Source organism: Artibeus jamaicensis, unplaced genomic scaffold, assembly GCF_021234435.1.
Source record: "Artibeus jamaicensis isolate MK-2021 breed Jamaican fruit bat unplaced genomic scaffold, CSHL_Jam_final scaffold_2693, whole genome shotgun sequence".
Classification (NCBI taxonomy): domain Eukaryota; kingdom Metazoa; phylum Chordata; class Mammalia; order Chiroptera; family Phyllostomidae; genus Artibeus; species Artibeus jamaicensis.
Window position 1 is genome coordinate 632,840 of NW_026522033.1, and position 21,653 is coordinate 654,492.

The following is a 21,653-nucleotide window of genomic DNA, read 5'->3' on the forward strand; positions in this document are numbered from 1 at the left end:
TATGTGAATGGGTTTTTTTTCCCAGTTTCACCCTCTGGGTTGTTATTTTTTATTACACTTATTGGAGTGACATTGTTGAATAAGATTATATAGGTTTTGACATGCATTTCTATAATTCATGATCAGCTGTGTGAATTTTAAGAAAAAAAAATATATATATATCCTTTCCTGTGAACAAAAAACTTGAGTGATCAATAGGATTTGTTCCAAACCCCAATACAAATAGAACTGTTTCCAGCACTGGGATTCTTGGGTTCCCAAGATGGAAACTGAGAGGGAAAAACAGAGATACTTCCAGGCAGACTTTACAAAGCTTGTGCTCAAGCCCAGGGAGAGGCAGCACTGATGACAGAAATGTCCTCTGACCTCCTCTGGGGCTGGCTCTGCTCAGTCAGAGATCAGGGTCAGGGAGCTTCTTCTTCAAGTAGCAGGTTAGGCAGTGATACAAGGCCAGTTCCTGGCACAGAGGCAATCAGTGTTGGAGATGAGAGAGCTCATCTGCTGTCTCTTCCATGTCTTCCCTTGATTCTTCTTTTGTGTCAAAGGCTTGGGCATCACGCTTCAGACGAGATGATAGCTTCTGCACAGCTGGGTTTCAACCTGCAGCCTCTTCTGGAACAACTCAACCAGGATGAGTTGAGCAAATTCAAGTCTCTGCTAAGGACCCTTTCCCCGCAAGATGAGTTACAGCACATCCCCCAGACAGAGGTAGAAGAGGCCAATGGGAAACAACTGGCAGAGATTCTCACCAGCCAAGGCCCCCACAGCTGGGTAGAGACGGTAACTATCCAGGTCTTGGACAAGATGAATCGGACAGATCTGTCTAAAAGAGCAAAGGATGAACTCCAAGGTGAGCAGACTGTGTCTCAGGAGGAAGGGGTAATAGCGTCAAGGGATGAGAAACACAGAAATGACGTTGAGTCTTGAAGAAGCTGCCTGTCCTGAACACGAAATTTTATTTCTTTTCAGAGAGAGGGGAAGGGAGGGAGAAAGAGAGGTAGAGAAACAACAATGTAGGGTTGCCTCCCAAGTGCCCCCTACTGGGGACCTGGCCTGCAACCCGGGCATGTGCCTGGACTAGGGATTGAACACGCCACTCTTTGATTCACAGGCTAGCACTCCATCCACTGAGCCACACCAGCCCGGGCTTCCCTGGTTCTCATATTCTAGCTATTTCCACTCTTTCCAGGTACTGGATACCTATCCTGGGACTCCTCACTGTACATCCCTTCTCCCATTCCAGAGAATTTCTGAAATGTATTCATGGTATTCTCTCATACGTCCTCCAAGACGCTGAATTACTACCTACCCTCTGTTTCGTTTGCAGTTCCTACCTCTCATGTTTCCTTCCAACATCGCACGTCCATAAACACCCACACACTCACAGTCAAAGCCTCACCTCCCTTCAGCTCGGCAGCATTTGGAGCTGGGTGATTCCCTTCTGTGGGTAAGGAAGGAACATTTTGTGCATTGTAAGACATTTAGCAGCATCCCTGGTACCCCATCCCAGTGTCCCAGCACCCCTACACTTTACATTTGTAGCCCACTCTCCCCACTGGTGACACCCGAAACTGTGTCTCCACATGGCCAAATGCCCCCCTTGGGAGCCAAATGGCCCTGAGTGGAGAACCACATCTTATGTCAAGGGTCACTAACTGCCACTGTCCTTGGCAACATCCTAGGGAACTTTAAATATACTGATACCGAGAAACTATTGCTGGAGATACTGACTCAACTCACTGATCTATGTCTCCCCCTAGCCATGGAATTCTTTTTTCAATTTTATTTTTTAATGACAGTTTACATTTGATGCCACTTGGTATGAGTTTCAGGTGTTCAGCAGTATGGAAAATATTTGTACACCTTGCCCTAGCTGGTATAGCTCAGTGGATTGAGCATGGGCCTGTGAAACAAAGGGTCACTGGTTCGATTCCCAGTCAGGGCACATGCCTGGGTTGCAGGCCAGGTCCCCAGTAGGAGACACATGAGAGGCAACCATACATTGATGTTTCTCTCCCACTCTTTTTCCTTCCCTTCCTCTCTCTCTAAAAAATAAATAAATGCTTTTTAAGAAAGATATTTGTATACCTTATGAAGTGATCCCCCTAATAATCCGAGTACCCATCTGACACCATCACTAGTTATTACACTGTTTTGACTACATTCCAAGTGCTGTGTTTTATATCCCTGTGACTATTTTGCAACTGCCAGTATGTACCTCTCAATCTCTTCACCTTTTTCACTCAATCCCCCAACTTTCCTTGCCTTCGATGACCATCAGCCCATTCTCTGTATCTGTGAGTCTGTTACTGTTTTATTTGTCTGTTTATTTTGTTCATCAGCTCCTCCATATAAGTGAAACCCTATGATAGTTCTCTGAATTATTTCACTTAGGACAATCCCCTCTAGGTCCATGCATGTAGTCAAAAATGGCAAGATTTCATTCTTTCTCATGGCTGAGTAATACTCTATTATATCTATAGTACACCTATTTTGTGTTGAGTTCACTTTATCTTTCTATTTTCCAGGGCTCACACAAGTGCAGGCTGAAGGTATCACACGCCCAGAAGATATAAAACAAAGTCTGGAAGGAGAAAAACGAGGTCTGTGTGATATTTTCCTGATTGAGCTGGTGTGGGGGCGACTTTGCCCTCAAGTCCCCCTGCCCACCATGGATGAAAGTAAACACTATCAAGACATGACCTGCTTGGGGAAGAGAGGTGGCCAGTTTCTCAGAGGAAAAAGGCCTGGATCCCCCTCCTCCAGAGGCTTTTATTGGGTTGTAATACTCAGGAATATAGGATGGCAAGGATCAAACAGTAAATAACATTTCAAAGAAATCTGAGGGCTTAGCCTGAGTCAGAGTCTGTCAGGAAGAGTTTTAGGGTTTCTTGCTTGAACCCTTAACATATGAGGGAAAGCACTCTTAGCAGAGCAGATTTCACAAGTTTATCAGGAAGTCTTTGTGATGCCAGATTTTCCCCCAGGACATGCTCTAGCAAGATGAGGAGCTGCACCTCTCCCCACAGGTATTCAGGCTTAAGGGGATTAGAGCCAGGAAGCACTTCTCCCAGAGGACAGGGGACTCTGGCTATGTTACATAACCAGGGGGCCAAGGGTCTATTGCTTGCTCTTTGTTGCAGTCCCCCCAAGTCCTTCCATTATGGCCTCCCAAGTGATTGAGTCTGGCTTAGATTGCCCCCCACTGTGAAGAGTTTTACTGGTCTTTGACCTTCAACCATGCTCTGGGGGCAGGGAGAGGAAACTGAGGCATTGTTCACTACCAGAGACAAGCTTTTGTCTCCTGTGGCTCATATTCCAGAGGTCACTCGCTCATCCTTAGCCATGGGGGGTAGTTACAATTCCTGAAACCAGGTAGAACGGTCCCCAACAAGCTGAGTGTCAGATGGCTCTTTATAAACCTCTCCATTTTATTTTCCTTTCCTACTTAACACAAAGCACTTTCCTGCTGATGATTAACCAGCCCCATCTGTCTACCTTCTGTCTCATGTTACTGAAGGTGAACGGGATGAACACAGAAGGGTAGTGAGGACAGTCTGGCAAATGTGGAAGAAAAACTATTGGCCGAAAGTCAGATCCCATGAATTCACCCAGAGATATGAGAGGCTGAAAACTTTCTATAACCCGGAGATGCTCCCAGGGCCATTTCCGCACACAGTGGTGCTGCATGGCCCTGCGGGCTTTGGGAAGACCACACTAGCCAAGAAATGGATGCTCGAGTGGAGACAGGACAACCACCCTGAGACACTCAAGTTTGCCTTTTATCTCAGCTGTAAGGAGATGAACCGCCAGGGCACCTGCACTTTTGCAGAGCTGGTATCTAAGACCAGGGTAGACGTGCAGGAAGCCGAGATCCCAGACCAAGCCCAGAATATCCTGTTTGTCGTCGATGGCTTTGATGAGCTCAGGGTCCCCTCAGAGTCACTCATCCATGACATTTGTTGTGACTGGAAGAAGCAGAAGCCAGTGCCCATCCTGCTGGCCAGTTTGCTGAAGAGGAAACTGCTCCCCAAGGCCACGTTGCTGGTCACCACACGCCCAGGGGCCCTGAGGGAGCTCGGGCTCCTGACTGAGCAACCTGTCTTCATAGAGGTGGAGGGGCTCTCAGAGCAGGGCAGGAGGGACTACTTCCTGAAGCACTTTGGGCAGGAGGACCAAGCCCTGCAAGCTTTCAAGGCCATGAAGAGCAACCCGGCTTTGTTCCACATGGGCTGCATGCCTGCTGTGTGCTGGGTCACCTGCGCCTGCCTGAGCCAGCAGATGAAGCAGGAACAAGACCTGGCCCTGACCTGCCAAACCACCACCTCGCTCTTCCTGCGTTTCCTGTGTGGCCAGTTCACACCCACCTCTGCCAGCTGCCCCCAAGGGCCCCTGCAAGCTGCACTGAGGTCAGTGTGTCTCCTGGCTGCTGAGGGCCTCTGGGAGCAGACGTCCATGCTGGATAGAGAAGATCTCAGGAGTCTGGGGCTCAAGGAGTCTGACCTCCAGACTTTCCTAGACAAGAAAATTGTCCAGGAGGACATAGACTGTGAAGACTGCTACACCTTCATCCACCTCAGTGTCCAGCAGCTTCTGGCTGCTGTGTTCTACATTCTGGACAGTGAGAAGCAGAAAGATGGGGGCAGCCGCAGGCCAAACATAGGGAATCTGCAGATGCTGCTCTCCAAGGAAGAAAGACTGAAGAACCCCAACCTGACTCATGTGGGCTACTTCTTATTTGGCCTCTCCAATGAGCAGAGAGCCAGGGAGCTGGAGATGACCTTTGGCTGCCCAGTGTCCTCGGGGGTCAAGCAGGAGTTACTGAGGTCATTGTCTGGTGAGAGTGAACCCTTCTCCTCGACCACGGATGTGAAGGAGGTACTCTACTGTCTTTATGAATCTCAGGATGAGCTGCTCGTGAAGGAGGCCACGGCTCATGTCAGGGAAATGTCCCTGCATTTGCAAAGCAAAGTGGACCTTGTGCACTCAGCATTCTGTCTCCAGCATTGTCAGAACTTGCAGAAGGTTTCACTGCAGGTGGAGGAGGGGCTATTCCTGGAGGATGAGGGAACCTTGGAATCACACGCCTGGGTGGAGAGGTAAGAACTGCCCCCTCTCACTCCCCTTTTTTTCACCTTTTGCTTCCTCCATGATCCATTGAAGAAGACAGTAGCCTGCTCCGTGGGGTTTAAGGTCAGTCTTTTCTTGCTGGGATTTCTTCCCACCAGCTCCCCATTCAAGTTAGATACCACAAAGTTCAGATTAGGAATGGGGGCTTTGGAACCAGAGTTTGTTTGGCCACCTTTCTTTGAGCAATTTTTGCAAGCGGGTCAACCTGTTTTAGCCTGCCTGTTGGTATGTAGATTTCAGGAGATGTCTGAAATGACTGTCCCATTTTTGGAATGACTGCCTGAGGGATAAACAAAGACTTGTCCCTCAGGGGTTGAATCCAGGGCTCTGAACGTTACACCTCATCCATGATCAAGAAAGATCTCTTCCCAGGCACCTCGCCAGACAGACTTAGAATGTGAGATAAACAGACAGTTCTGAGCCTGGTGTGTTTTTTTTTTTTATTTTTTAATTGTCATTCAATTACAGTTGTCTCCATTTCCCCCCCCCATTACTCTCCAATGCCCTACCCACCCCCAACCTTCCATTTTCAATCCTCTCCTCGACCCCATTGTCTTTGCCCATAGGTCCTTAATGCCTGTTCCCTTTTTTCTATTTTTTAATTTATTTATTTTAATATATTTTATTGATTATGTCATTACAGTTCTATTTCCCCCTTCATTCCCCTCCACCCTACCCACCCCTCCCCCACCATTCCCCCTTTAGTTAATGACCATGTGTCTCAAGTTCTTTAGATTCTATATTTCCCATACTATTCTTGCCCCCCCCATCTATTTTCTATCTACTGTCTATGCTACTTATTTTCTGTACCTTCTCCCCCTTCTCCTTCTCCCACTCCCCTGTTGCTAGCCCTCCATGTGATCTCCATTTCTATGGTTCTGCTCCTGATCTAGCTGTCCTCTTAGTTTGTTTTTGTTTTAGGTGTGGTTCTTAGTAACTGTGAGTCTGCTGTCCTTTCACTGTTCATCTTTTTTATCTTCTTTTTCTTAGGTAAGTCCCTTTAACATTTCATATAATAAGGGCTTGGTGATGATGAACTCCTTGAGCTTGACCTTATCTGAGAAGCACTTTATCTGCCCTTCCATTCTAAATGAAAGCTTTGCTGGATAGATCAATCTTGGATGTAGGTCTTTGGATTTCATGACTTGGAATACCTCTTTCCAGCCCCTTCTTGCCTGTAAGGTCTCTTGTGAGAAATCAGCTGACAGTCTGATAGGAACTCCTTTGTAGGTGATTGTCCCCTTATCTCTTGCTGCTTCTGGAATTCTCTCTTTCATTTTAATCTTGGCTAATGTAATGATGATGAGTTCCTTCTTGGGTCCAACTTCTTTGGGACTCTCTGAGCTTCCAGGATTTCCTGGAAGTCTATTTCCTTTGCCAGATTAGGGAAATTCTCTTTCATTATTTGTTCAAATAAGCTTTCCACTCATGGGTGTTCCTCTTCCCCTTCTGGTACCTCTATAATTCAGATGTTGGAATGTTTAAAGATGTCCTGGAGGTTCCTAAGCCTCTCCTCATTTTTTTTTGAATTCTTGTTTCTTCATCCTTTTCTGTTTGGTCATTTTTTTCCTCTTTCTGGTCCACTCCTTTGATTTGAGTCCCAGTTTACTTTCCATTACAGTTGGTTTCCTGTGCATTTCTATTCATTTCAATTAGTTTAGCCTTCATGCTAAACTATAGTTTAGCATATAGTCAATTTGTGACTATAATCAACCAGTTCTGTGAGCATCCTGATCACCAGTGTTTTGAACTGTGCATCTGAAAGTTTGACTATTTCTTCATCGCTTATATTTATCATCTCTGGGGCTCTGAGTTGTTCTTGAGCCATGTTTTGATCTGTTTGCGCCTGTTACAAAGAGGAGGTGTTCACCAGGGCGGGGCCACCCAGGTTGCTGGTTTGTGACGCTGTATGTGGGGGTGGGTCAGAGAGAGGCCACCCAGGTCACTGGTTTGTGACGCTGTATGTGGGGACGGGGTCAGAGAGGGACAATAGCAGTTCCCTCTGCCACTTTCCGCCACTGGGGCCTGCATGGTCTGTCTCACTGCTTCGCTCCTTCACCAGTTTATCTGCGCTCGACTGTGTGACTTTGGTCAGCCCTCAGTGAGTCCACCGCCTTAAGCCCTCAGTGGGTCCGCCCACTACTCCACACCTGGGATCCGCCTACAGCTGCTGGCGTGCCTGGGTTGCGCACCCCAGTCAGTCCGGTGTATCTTTCCTGCCCTACCCCGCTCTGCTGCTGGCTCTACCCCTCTTACTGGTTTGGCTGAAGGGTTCATTGTTGTCAGACTTCCGTGTAGTTCAATTTTCTGTGGTTTGGCTGAGTTTTTGTTGCTAAAACTTTGTTGTTTTTAAACTTGGTTGTGTGAGAAGGTGCAGTGCTTCCACCTACACCTCCATCATGGCGGAAGTCCTCCCCTTTTTTCTATTTTTTTAAAGGTTTTATTTATTTATCTTTAGAGAAAAGGGAAGTAGGAAGAGGGACAGAAACATCCATGTCTGGTTGCCTCTCGAACGCCCCCTACTGGGGACCTGGCCTGCAACCCAGGCATGTGCCCCGACTGGGAATCAAACCAGAGATCCTTTGGTTCCCAGGCCCACTCTCAAGTCACTGAGCCACATCAGCCAGAGCCCTTTATACATGCTCCTTGTCCCTTCCCCTTCTCTCCCTCATGATCTCCCTCCCCCGACCTCCACCATCACTGTCAGTTTGTCCTTCACTTCCATGTCTCTGGTTCTATTTTGCTCACTTCTTTGTTTTGTTGACTAGGCTCTGCTAACAGGTGAGAGCATATGGTATTTGTCTAATACCACCACCTGGATTATTTCTTGACCTAGACTCAAGTAACAGCCTCAGAGCTCCGATGGAATTTCCAAACATTGCTTCTAACCTGGTGGCTACTCAAAACGTGTAATCTTCCATGTTGAGATGAAGACACTGTCCTCAGAAAAGAGTGTTTGACTGGGACCAAAACTCAAGTCTATTTACCATCCTGTGACCACAATTCAAAATCGGTAGCTAGTGGTGATGGGTAGAGTCCCCCCGCATGCTAACATCTTATTGACATCTTATCAGCTCACCTCTTCCATCCAAAATCCTTATGCATAGTTACTGGGCCAGAACAAAATGCCCTCATTTCTTTCCTGGTGGAGGTACCCTTTTTACATATTTCCTGAACATTCTCTCACATTTCTTCATCACTTAGTAGAGAGTCATAAACTTGAAGTACCACCCAGGAGCATTAAAACCACCATAGCTTGCGCTGGCTGGGTGGCTCAATTGGTTAGAGCATCGTCTTGTATACCAAAAGGTTGCAGGTTCAATCCCTGGTCAGGGCACATATGAAAGACAACTGATCAATGTTTCTTTCTCACATTGATGTTACTCTCTCCCTTCCTCTCTCTCTAAAATCAATAAACATATCCTCAGGTAAGGATTTTGTTTAAAAGACAATGATAGCTTGGCACAAATATTTCTCTACTTTATGAATAACCAACCAGCAGTCCACAGACTTTATTTACCACTTCATCCTGACCCTGTTGGTTTTTTTTTTCTTCTCTCATCCAAATGCAGGAGGCTTTGAATGAAAAAAAAAATATTGTACCTATAACCTTCTCTTTGTCTTCCATCCAAGATCCCAAGTCAAAATAGTCTCTATTTTTCTTTTTTTATTTAGTATTGGTGTGGTTAAAATCTATGAAGGAGGGCAGTATTGAAAAGCAGTAATTAAGCTAAGTTTGGGTTGCCTGGTTCTTACAGCGCTTGTCTGAGAAGAAAAAGATTTCATTGTGATAATTGTGGTCTGTAAGGCAAATTTATCCTTTTTATGAATCTCTTTTTCATATGGTCTAGCCACTTCCTCTTCTGTTCTACACATCACAGCTGGCTCAGAGTGTTGCTGGTCTACAGCCCTCACAATAGTGGTTAAATCATTTCCCTCAGGGGCAGGGTGACCAGGGAGATGCTCCACTTAGTGGCTAGATTGTCTTATCTTAATATAACAATCCCTAACACTAAACCCTACACTGTCTTTTAATTTTTTCCCCAGTGCATATTAACCATGCTCTTTGAAAAGTTGCAGATTCTGCCCTGGCTGGTGTGGTTCAGTGGATTGAGTGCCAGCCTGGAAACCAAAGGGTCACCAGTTCAATTCCCAGTCAGGGCACATGCCTGGGTTGTGGGCCAGGTCCCCTGTAGGGGACCCAGAAAAGGCAAGCACACACTGATGTCACTCTCCCTCTCTTTCTCTCTTCCTCTTCTTCTCTCTAAAAATAAATAAATAAAATATTTTTTAAAAAAGAAAAGTTGCAGATTCTAAGTGTGTAACAACTTTTCTTCCTCGTGTGACCGCCAGATTTATAATAAAGTCATTGATGTTAATCATGTCTTTGGTCAAGGCAGATACCACTAGTAAAACTAAAGCTATAACCTAGTCTTTTTAATATTATTTTTTATCAATCACAGCTGATGTACAATATTATATTAGTTTCAGGTGTACAGCATAGTGGTTGGACATTTATGTAATGTATGAAGTGATCCCCACCATAAGGCTAGTGCCCACCTGGTACCATTTATTACAGTATTATTGACTCTATTCCCCATGACTATTCTGTAACTACCCATTTGCACTTCCTTTTCTTTAAGGTAAAAAATACAAAGACCCAACTTATTGACTTATAGTTCATTTATTTTATTTAATTTTTTCCCATCGCCATGTGCATGTCTTAACCCTTCATCCTTCCCACCCAGCCCCCAATGCCCTCCCCTCTGACAGCTGTCAGTCTTGGCTGTACATCCACTTAGTACCTTCACAATGACATACAAATGTGAGTTTTCTCTCCAGCACTATTTGGTAAATTCACTTCCTTCTTGCTTCCCCATAGGTCCCAGAATGATCCACAGGTACTGTCTTCGTGGAAGGACCTTTGTTCCATGTTTGACTCAAACAAGGATCTGAACTATCTGGATATCAGTGAGAGTTTCCTCAGTGCCTCATCAGTTAGGATTCTTTGTGAAAAAATTGTCTCTGCTGCCTGTAATCTCCAGAAAGTGGTGTAAGTAGAAGTGAATCCCAGGACTAAAAGCCCTAGGGCTTGACCAAGCCTTTTGGAGCTGTACTGGAATTGTCCCAGACTCCACCCAAGTACTCAAGATGCAAGACATTGAGGTGGTCCAGTGTTTAAATTTGTCTGCTGAATCATATAATTTTTTTTCAGGTTTTGTTGTGGCAAAATGTGCCTAACATAAAACAAACCATCTTAACTATTGTTAAGACTACAGTTCAGCCCTGGCCCAGTGACTCGGTTGGCTGGAGCATTGTCTCATACACCAAAGTGTTGTGGGTTCAATCCCTGGTCGGGGTGTATATGGGAGGCAACCAATCAATGTTTCTCTCTCACATCAATGTTTGTCTCTCTGTGCCTTCCTCTCTCTCTAAAATCAATAAACATATCCTCAAGAGGGGATTTTTTTAAAGATTTTATTTGTTTATTTATTTATTTTTAGAGAGACGGGAAGGGAAGGAGAAAGATAGGAAAAGAAACATCAATGTGTGGTTGCCTCTCTCACACCCCCTACTGGGGACCTGGCCGAAAACCCAGGCATGTGCCCTGAGTAGGAATTGAACCAGCAACCCTTTGTTTCGCAGGCCCATGCTCAAGCCACTCAGCTACACGAGCCAGGGCAGAGGGGGGCGGATTTTTCTTAAAAGAGTGCAGTTCAGTGGCATTAAATACATTCTTATTATGCAGTCGCCACCACCATTTATCCCCAGAACTCTCTTCATCTTAACAAAACTCAAAATCTATACTCATTAAACCATAACTCGCCATGACCCCTGCTCCCCAGCCCCTGGCAACCACCATCTCACTTGTTTAAAAAAGTAACTTGAACACAATGTGAAATGTAGCTGGATGTTCCACCAAACACCCTGAGGACATCATCAAGATTATGAGAGCAATTTCAATCCTTTTAAAACAACCCCAGGGCTTCACACAAAGCACAGTTTCTCAACTTCTACTGACATTTTGGGGTGGACATTTCTTTGTTGTGAGGCCTGTCCTGTGCATGGTAGAATGTTTAGCAGCATCCTTGGTCTCCACCTTCCGATGCCTGCAGTACCCACACATGCCCAATTGTGACAACCAAAAATACCTGCAGATAATGGCCAAGTGTCCCCAGTGGGTACAAAAATCACCCCTGACTGGGAACTTCATGTAGTGGAGACAGTCTCAAAATGCTGAAACAGGTCTGAATGTTAAAATTCACTTGGGCTGGATATTTCTGTTTGAAAATGATCAATAGATATAGGTAGTTGCCCTGGCTGGGTGGTTCAGTTGGTTGGAGATCATCAACCTTTTTTATTACTATTTTGTTGATGATTTTTTGCATGTATTCATGAGATATTTTAGTTTATAGTTTCTTTTTTCTTGTAATAAGGGCTTCATTTTTATGAATAAATAATATGGAAGTTAACTGGGCCTATGGGCGAGTATATTGAGGTTGGTTAGTCACTCTAAAATTATATCAGTATACTTGGAATTGGCTGAGAGATTTTATCTTAAGTGTTCTCACCACAAAATTTTAAAAAGGCAATGGTAACTGGGAGGTGATGATATGCTGACCAGCTTAATTATGGTCATGATTTCACCAAGTACACCTATATATCAAAACATTAAATCCTATACCCTAAATATGCATTATTTTTATTTGTCTATAATCCCTTAATAAAGGTGAAAGTGTGAAAAATAGTTTCTGATGTTTAAATATACTGCAGCCATTTGTTTGCACATATATGCAGTAAAGGTACAAAAACTCACCTTTGTTTTCTTTGCTCTAGCCTCAGAAATATTTTCCCAGCAGATGTTTATCGGACTATCTGCACCTGTTTTGGTGGTTACGAGACGCTAACACATCTAACCCTCGAAGGAAATGACCATGATGATATGCTTCCCACCCTGTGTGAGATCTTGAGACACCCAAAATGTAATCTGCAATATCTCAGGTATAGCTCACCATCACTGAGAACCCTCAGCATGCAGAAGTAGCTGTCACCTGCCTCTGCAGAGATTGTGCATCAATTAGAAAACATCTCTTATTCTGATTGGAAACAGTACCACTGAGGGTACATGTTCCAGAGTAGAAAATGGGATGGACCCTGGGCCAGTGGTTCAGTTGGTTGGAGCATCATCCCACACAACGAAATGTTGCAGGTTTGATCCCTGGTAAGAGCACATACCTAAGTAGCAGGTTCAATTGTCAGTCAGGGCGCATGTGGGAGGCAACTGATCAATCTCTCTCTCTCTCTCTCTCTCATCTCATTGGGTTCCACCGATCCTCACATGACCACATTTGAGTACGAACAAAAACACATTTTAATGTGCTGTGTTGGTCTTGAACGACGATTCTTCCTGTACTTGTAGACTTGTGGGCTGTTTAACTAGGTCTTCTCCCCATGAATAGAATGGAATAAATACACATCTCACAAGGATCGAATGAATAGAATGGAATAAATACACGATCTCACTTGAGGATCGAATAAAACCAAGTACGGGCATGTGTAGGGAGCATCATTACTCCTGACCTTCCTTTCTCTCTCCTGTGAGGATTCACCAGGAAAATGCATTGGGTCATTAATTTGTTTCTTAATGAATAAATGGATACCCAAGATAGAAGGTAACATAACCGAGTGCAGTGAGAGATGAAACTGGAAACAATGATCCAGTGTTTGGTTCTCAAGAATGATTTCAGCCCCGACCAGGTGACTCAGTTGGCTGGAGCCTCAACCCATACACCAGAAAGGTTGCCAGTTTGATTCCCAGTCAGGGCACATACCTAGGTTGCAGGTTCAATCTCCAGTTGGGGCTTGTACAGGAGGCAACTGATCAGTGCTTCTTGTCCCATTTCTCTTGCAGGTTGGTATCTTGTTCTGCCACCTCTCAGCAATGGGCTGATCTCTCTTCCTCCCTGGAAACCAACCAGTCCCTCACATGTTTGAACCTCACAGCAAGTGAGCTCCTGGATGAGGGTGCCAAGTTGCTGTACTTGACTTTGAGAAACCCAAAGTGCTTTCTGCGGAGGTTGTCGTAAGTCTATCCTCTTTTCCCATTGAGCCCCTTCATGTTTACACCTGGGACTACATAAGGAAGAGCTATGGTAACAGCCCTAATTGCTGGACAACCTACAATGGGAACACCTGTGAAAATGGGCACACCTGGTTCCCATGTGTCTCATTCTTCTCTCGCTCCTGTTCCTTTGTGACTGATCATTAGCACATAATAATTGAGAGTGGGTGGGGAATTAACAAGAAAAGTTATCAGCTGAGAAAGTTGGCCTACAGAAATCTTCTCGCCATCTTACCATGGGTGTGGTGCTTTTGTAGGTTGGAAAACAATCACCTGACAGGAGCCTATTTCAAGGATCTCTCTTCTGCTTTGATTGTCAACCTGAGGCTGACACACCTGTGCTTGGCCAAGAACGACCTTGGGGATAGCGGGGTAAAACTTCTGTGTGAGGGCTTAAGTTACCTTGACTGTCAACTACGGACCTTGGTGTAAGTCCCCATGGGCTGTGTGTGGGTATGTGTGTGCTGGATTCTAGTGACGCAGTACTGCGAGCACTTCATAATTTCTTTTGGGTATTTTATACCCAGGTATTATGCTGATGGTCAGATCTGATGAGACCTGGGGAGAGGGTGATAGGAAAAAAAAGTTCAAGGAGTGCCCTGACAGGTGTATTTCAGTGGATTGGGCATCATCCCACAAAGCAAAAAGGTCACTGATTCAATTCCCAGTCAGGGCACATGCCCAGGTTGTGAGCTAATCCTGGACGTGGTCTGTGTGAGAGACAACCAATCAATGGTTTTCTCTCACATCAATGTTTCTCTTCCTTTCTTTCTCCTTTCCTCCTTCTCTAAAAATAAGTAAAATCATTTTTTAAAGCAGTATTAATATTATCTAGGAATTTGAAGGATGTAGTGGACTTCTAGGTTCGATTTTTTAATGTGTGTTCTTAGAACTATGTAGCATAAATTATAAGTGAAGTTGGGGATAGATGGTGTTATTTACCAAGAAACTCAATAGAATCCTCCTAAAAATCCTAAAATCATAGAACAAATCTTCAGAAAAAAATGGGGCTGCATTGTTTCTCTTCAAAGATTCAGTTTTTTAAAGATTTTATTTATTTATTCTTAGACAGAAGGGAAAGGAAGGAGAAAGAGAGGGAGAGAAACATCAGTGTGTGGTTGCCTCTCATGCGCCCTGCTACTGGGGACCCAGCCCTCAACCCAGGCATATGCCCTGACTGGGAGTCGAACCAGTGACTCTTTGGTTCACAGGCTGGTGCTCAGTCCACTGAGCTATAGAAGCCAGGGCCAGAGATTCCGTTTTAATATCTCTTTTATTCTTGCTATTTGAGAGCTCACCTCATATTCTAAAGAGCCCTGAATTCCTTGGTTCACAGCTCTCTTCCTCCTTCAGAGCCAACAAGGATGGGTCAAGTCCTAACATCACCCCTCTATTCACTTCAGAAAAAAAGGACTCGTGTGATTAGATTCTGCCCCACTGTATAATCCAGGGTAATCTCCCCATGTCGAGGGCCTTAGTCTTAATCTCATCTGCAAAGTCCCCTTGTGTAAGGTCACATAGTCACAGTTCTGGGGGTTAGGGTATGGATCCCTATATGGGTCATTGCTCTGCCTGTGGCAGCAGCCCATGGTAACGTCAGCCATTCCAGTTTTCTGCTAATATAACCAAGTTTAGAACTCTGTAATAGTAAGGCAGGAAGGAGAAGGCAAAAAAAAAAGTTAAGATGAAATGCCACTGATATGCCATGTAGTTGGATAATTGATACCTAAGATCTAGCACCAGACTTGTTCAGAGCAGAGTGGGCACCCTCCTCATCTAAGATATTACTTTTCTGGTAACTGCATTTAGGAAATATAATTGGCCACTTCCCCTAATAGAAGGTGGCAGACCAAGGTATGATTGAAATTCTCTGCCCCATGGTTAGAGTAGAAATAATAGACAACAGTTGGTTTCTACTTGCTTCTATAACAAACTGTCACAAACTAAGAAGCTGCAAATTTGTGATCTTAAAGTCATGGAGGACAGAAGCCTAAAATGGGTCTCCCCGAACTAAAATCAAGGTGTCGGCAAGGATATATTCCTTCTGGAGGCTTAAGTGGGGAGTCTGTGTCCCCACCTTTTTCAGCTTCTACAAGCCCTCTATTCCTTAGCTCACGACTTCTCCTTCCATCTTCAAAGCCAGTAGGGAGTGTCCTCAAATGTCCTCTGTCTCCCTCATTGCATCTCTCCCTCTGGTTTGCACCCCATTCCCTCCTTCTTCTAAGGATTCTGTGATTACATTGAGTGCACCTGGTTAACCTCCGCATCTCAAGATCTTTAACTCAACCCTATCTGCAGAGTCCCCTTGCGTGGAACGTAGTATGTACTTACAGACACTAGAGATCAGGATGTAGATGTCTTTGATAGGGAGAAGTGAGCATTATCCTGTCTGCCACCCTGTCCCATGATTTCATTGCCATGTGTCCCTGCTCTAAAACCCGTGGCTTAAAATTGTCAATCATGAAAAATGCACTGGGTGCGTCACTAAGAGTTTTTTTTTCTTCTTCCTGTGGTTGGTTTTTAGGCTTTACTACTGCAATATAACCTGTGATGGCTGCATTAATCTCTCCATGATTCTGCAACAAAATTCAAGCCTCACACACTTGGACTTGGGACTGAATCACATTGGATTTATCGGAATGAAGTTTCTGTGTGAGGCTTTGAAGAAACCACTGTGTAACCTAAAATGTCTTTGGTAAATTATGGGGTTTTTTTTTAACTTTATTCTGTATCTGTAATATCAGTATAGTGGTGTTTCCAGCTCTAACACAAAGGGTTGGAATAAATTCAATTCGGGGTTTGTTTTTTTTTTGCATTTTTTTTAATTTAGTTATTTTTCAAGTACAGTTTTTTTGTCTATTTCTCCCATCCCAGCCTCCCCCACCCCTTGCTCCCCACCTCCCTCCCAATTCCACCCCTCTTAGTTCTCATCCCTGTGTCCTTCCTATTTGTTCCTCCAAATCCCTCCCCCTTTTTCCCCTTAACTTCCCTTCCCTCTGCTCTCTGGTTGCTGTCCCCTTGTTCTCTATTTCAGTATCTTTGTTTTTGGGGTTTTTTTTTCCTCTGCTTGCTTGTTTGTTTTGTTGTTCAGCTTTCTGTTAAAGGTGAGATCATATGGTATTTGTCTTTCAACACCTGGCCTATTTCACTCAGCATACTGCTTTCCAGTTCCATCCATGTTGTTGCAAAGGGTAATAGCTCCTTCTTTCTCTCTGCTGCATAGAATTCCATTGTGTATATGTACCACAATTTTTTGATCCATTCATTTACTGATGGGCACCTAGGTTGCTTCCAACTCTTGGCTATTGTAAATTGCGCTGCTATGTCAGTTCAGTATTTTTTTAAATCCTCCAGAATATCCCTGGCTATGTAGCTCAGTTACTTTGAGCATTGTCCCCATATGCCAAGGTTGTGGTTCGATCCCTGGTCAGGGCACATACAAGAATCAACCAGTGAATGCATTAATAAGTGGAACAACAAATCAATGTTTCTCTATCTAACTATCTATCTCGATCTCTTGATCTCTCCCTTCCTCTCTAAATTAAAAAAAAATCAACAAATAAAAAAATCTATTAAATTCTCTAGAGTAGCATTTTTCACCCACACACACACACAAAAAAACTCTAAAGCCCAAAATTCATAGGAAATCACAGAAGACCCCATATAGCTAAAATAACACTGACAGAGAACAACAAAGCTGAAGGCATCATACTTTCTCATTTCAAACTCTAATGGCCAAAACAGTATGGTCCTGGCATAAAACCAAATAACATAGATCCAAGGCAGAGTAGAGAACCCGTAAATCCCTTCCATGTATATGGTCTTCTAAACTTTGACAAAGGCACTAGGGATACCCAATGGGGCAAGCACAGTCCCTTTAATAAACAATGTGGGAAAACTGGATAGCTACATGCAGAAGATGAAATTGGACCCTCACGCTATACACAAGCATGAATTCAAAGTAGATTAAAGACTTAAACTGTAAGATCTGAAACCACAAAACTCCTAGGAGAAAAGGTAGGGCAAAAGGTCCTTTACGCTGGTCTCAATGACATTTCTGGAAGAGGGATGATGTACATGGTGATGGAAGTCTCTCCTAATCACATATACTACTGAGGCAGGAAGGATGGCTGCCCTTTATCTGGTCAGCAGCCACTTTCTGGTATTGTAATCTCAGTTAGACACTCTAGAAAATAAGAGTTAGTTGCATCTACCAGAAAAGATGATTATAATAATTACGATTTTGCATGCATGTTATTTTACCATGTGCCAAGAAGTACACTGAATGTTTGCTATTATATTTAGCCTCTTCTAAGTCCTAGGGTAAACTTAATACATGATCTAGTCCTTGATCTCAAAAAATTGTTTTATTTACTCAAAATCCTTCATGTGTTATCTATGGTTCCTTTTTCCTTTTAAATATCAAATCTAGCCCTGGCTGGTGTGGCTCAGTGGTTGAGCACCAGCCTGCAAATCAAAGGGTCGCTGGTTGAATTCCCAGTCTAGGGCACATGCCTGGGTTGCAGGCCAGGTCCTGAGTAGAGGGGGCATGAGAAGCAACCACACATTGATGTTTCTCTCCCTTCCTTCCCCTCTCTAAAAAATAAATAAATAAAATCTTTACAAACATATATCAAGTCTAATCCTTGTTGAAATCATGCTACCCCCTTCCAGATATCTAGAACCTGTTCTCTACTCCCACACACATGCCAGTAACATGTGGGCTGTTGCAGAGCCTTCCAAATTCATCGGTATTCTGCCTTCTTTGTTCCCCTACAGTTTTCAGCCAAGCACAAGACTAACTTCCAAGGAGCAACTCTTCACCCTTCTGATCAACACCCTCAGTGGTTCCTCATCTCCTCTCAAGTAAAATCCTATGTTTACAATGACCTAAGGGCTTTATTCCAGCTGGGCCCCTCTTCTTGATGACCTCACACTCCAGCTGGCTGCCTTGATGTTGGTTTACATGCTACTCACAAGCAACCTCATGGCCTTTGCACCAGTTATGACCCTGCCTAGAAGGCTCCTACTCCAGCTCTCTCAGGGCTCATTCCCTTCACCCCTCATGTCCTCTTCAGCCAGCTTCTCCCTGTACCCCTTACCCTTCATAACCCTCCTTTGCACTGGACTTGTACCTAGCACACTAGATGTGACTCTCTGTTTCCTATTACGCATCTCTTCCTCAGATGTGTCTGAGACACATGTTGCTCATTGTTGGGTGCCCAACACCCAAGGCTGTGCCTGGAATAAAGGATGCACCAATAAGCACTGGTCAAATTAATGAATCAATGAATTTTTGTGTTTCACCTATAGGTTACGGGGATGTGCGATCACCCCTTTTAGTTGTGTTGACCTCTCATCTGCCCTTAGAAGCAACCAGAACCTTGTCACTCTGGACCTGAGCCAGAACTTTCTGGGGCACAGTGGAGTAAAGATGCTGTATGATGTCCTGAAACTTCAGAGTTGCCCTCTCCAGAAGCTCAGGTATGATCCTCCTATGCCCTGCAGAGTTTGCTCCATGATGGTAGGTTTTGGGGGGAGCACCAACAGCAGGATCCCTGGTAGGCATGTCTATCACTAACATTCAGGGGTTTTTTTTAAGATTTTATTTTTTAGAGCCCTGGCTGGTGTAGCTCAGTGGATTGAGCGCGGGCCTGCGAACCAAACAATCGCGGTTCGATTCCCAGTCAGGGCATATTCTTGGGTTGCAGGCTGGTTCCCTGCAGGCCAGTTCCCAGCAGGGGACGCACAAAAAGGCAACCATACATTGATGTTTCTCTCCCTCTCTCCTTCCCTTCCCCTCTAAAAGATAAATAAATAAAATCTTTTAAAAAAAGATTTTATTTTTTATACTTATTTTTAGAAAGAAGGGAAGGAAGGGAGAAAGAGAGGAAGAGAAACATCAATGTGTGGTTGCTTCTCATGTGGCCACCACTGGGGACCTGGATTGCAACCCAGGTGTGTGCCCTGACTGGGAATTGAACCAGCGACCCTTTGGTTCACAGCCCGTGCTCAATCCACTGAGCTGGCCAGGGGCTAACATTCAGTTTTTATCCATTGATGTTTGGTCACCAGATAACTCCTCTGTTGCTTTCCTGCTGTTGCTTTGGTGGTAAGATGAGTCCAAAGATAAGACCAAAACTCAACCTGAAACCAAGAAGCTAGATTCAGGGCTTCTCTAAGTGAGAGACAGGTACGGTGGCCAGCTATTGTCTTCTCACAAGGTGCTTTTAGAAAGGGTTCATTTGAGGCTTTATCAGTTATGGAAGTCTAGAAGGTCAGTGTCAGCCCTAGAGGAGTGGTCTCTGGAGTAAGTCTGCAGTCTGATGAGAATGGCCTGGGATAGCAGAAGCGATCACCAACTGCTGCCCTCCACTTGCTCTTCAAAGCAAGTTGTCATTGGGTTCTATTGTGTGCTTGCTACCATGGCAACAAAGAACCATAAAACTCAGGAAGAGTGTGGGAAGTCCCTGTAATTCTCAGATGGAACCTAGGTCCTGAATGTCTTGAAATGATCAGAATTCTGTAGAAGAAATATTGTATACTGACTTAACACGAATCTCAGTTCCCAAAGCACATTGCTAGTCAAAAGTTGAGATGTGTGGAAAACACTCAATCTTTTTATTTCTTTTTCTAGCCCCCTTTCTCAAGGGTTAGTACTCTCACTTTAGATAGTATTGGTCATCTCAGTGAAGAACGTAAAGCCCCAGAAAGACAACATTGAATCTGTTTCCTTATACCAGTCAGACATTCTTTCCTGGGTCTTCGAATCTCAAGCTGATGATTCATGGTGGGGCCTTCTTCACGAACCATAGATCCTGGAAAGGTATAGATGCCCTGCCTTTTCAGAGTTTGGCGTTTAGGTCTTCAATTCTCTCATCTACCTCATATCCTTCTGGTAAGCCCTTTTTCATTAAGTATCATCACTTTCTCTTGCTCCCAGACAAAAGAAAAAATACACCTCATTCTCAGAGCAATAGTTCTTCACACTCACTTCTGACTTCTTCAACACCTCTGACCACACACGTCTACTGTGGAAACTATTTTTGTTCTTCTGCCCAAGACCAACCTCTGACAATCATGAATAAACACAATTACATTTGACCTCAGAAGGTCATGTTTAAAAAACTTTGAAGCTGGTGGGCCTTTGTTTTAGCCAAAGTTATCTTGATGTGGAACAAGATATCTACTCAAGCTAGCTTAAGACTGCATGGGTGTATTAGACTTTTTTGTTGTTGTTGTTATTTTCCTTCTTTATTGAGCTAGAATTGACAAATAGAAATTGTGTATATTTCAGGTGCACAGTGTGATATTTTGCTGTATGTGTAAATTTTGAAATGATTGTGAAAACCAAGCTAATTAACACATTCATCACATCACATGGTTACCTTTTAGTGTGTGTGGTAAGACACATAAGACCTACTCTCTTGCCCATTTTTAAGCAGATGACACAGTATTATTAACTGTAGTCACCATGCTGTGAATAGGTTCACCTCAGAACCTATTCATCTTATAACTGAAAGTTTGTTGCATGGATGTACTGGAAATATCAAATAACAAAGCAAAAATTGATTCATGTGCTAGCAAAGCCAGGATTACAATGCTAACAAGAAACAATGCAACTAATGTCCTTGGTGTCTTATTTTTATACATATTTTCATTTAATTATTCCCTGTCCCTGGCCACTTCACATTTCCACATACACATGGCTGAATATAGTTACCAACAGATGACTCTGGCATCAGAAGTTAAATAAAGTGTGGTCATTAAGTAATATCACATAGCCAAACTGAGACACAAAGTTGGTCTGGCTGACTTGGGTCAAGTTTGTATGTCTCATCCTGGGTCCACCTAGTAGGAGAAGCTGACAAAGTTATGAAGTAGGTAGATATGAGAGCTTGTTATAGGTATGTCCACCAGTTCCATCCCTCACACCAAGTATGATAGGGTAATTATCCAAGACCACCTGAGCATCCAAAGCTATGCGGTGGCTTTATGCCTGATATTATACTTTATCCCTGTCAAATTGATATGGAACACTCCTTGGCAGCATAGAATAATACATAAAGGTGATCCCTGCTCTGAAAATCCCTAAAGCATGAGACTTAACGGTGCTTGGGGATCTGGAACAAATCTCCTTGAGGCAACAAGAAACAATTTTGTTCTCCCATTGTACCACCAGGTTGAAGGTAGATAAATCTGATGATCGAACTCAGAAGCTGCTGAATGAAATCAAAGAGAGCAACCCAAAACTGACTATTGAAAGAGACGATCAAGAGCCCAGAAATAGCAGGCCTTCTTCTCATGACTTTATCTTCTGAATCCCCCTGGAGTTATTTGTTCTCCAGTCAAGTCATAGATCTTCAAGGTGATGGTGAACTTTCTGTGAGTCCTCCCAGTG

The 21,653-nt window shown here is 43.9% G+C and overlaps 1 protein-coding gene across 1 annotated transcript; it reads left to right on the forward strand.

The window, feature by feature from the left end:
• The first annotated feature begins 570 nt into the window (after nucleotides 1-570).
• Nucleotides 571-21,573, forward strand: NLRP2 (NLR family pyrin domain containing 2). The gene is given in 11 exon segments (XM_053656757.1): nucleotides 571-850; nucleotides 930-938; nucleotides 2,357-2,371; nucleotides 3,380-5,099; nucleotides 10,013-10,183; nucleotides 11,968-12,132; nucleotides 13,043-13,213; nucleotides 13,510-13,680; nucleotides 15,777-15,947; nucleotides 18,566-18,736; nucleotides 21,435-21,573. Coding segments are annotated over 11 exon segments (3,183 nt in total).
• Nucleotides 21,574-21,653: the final 80 nt, after the last annotated feature.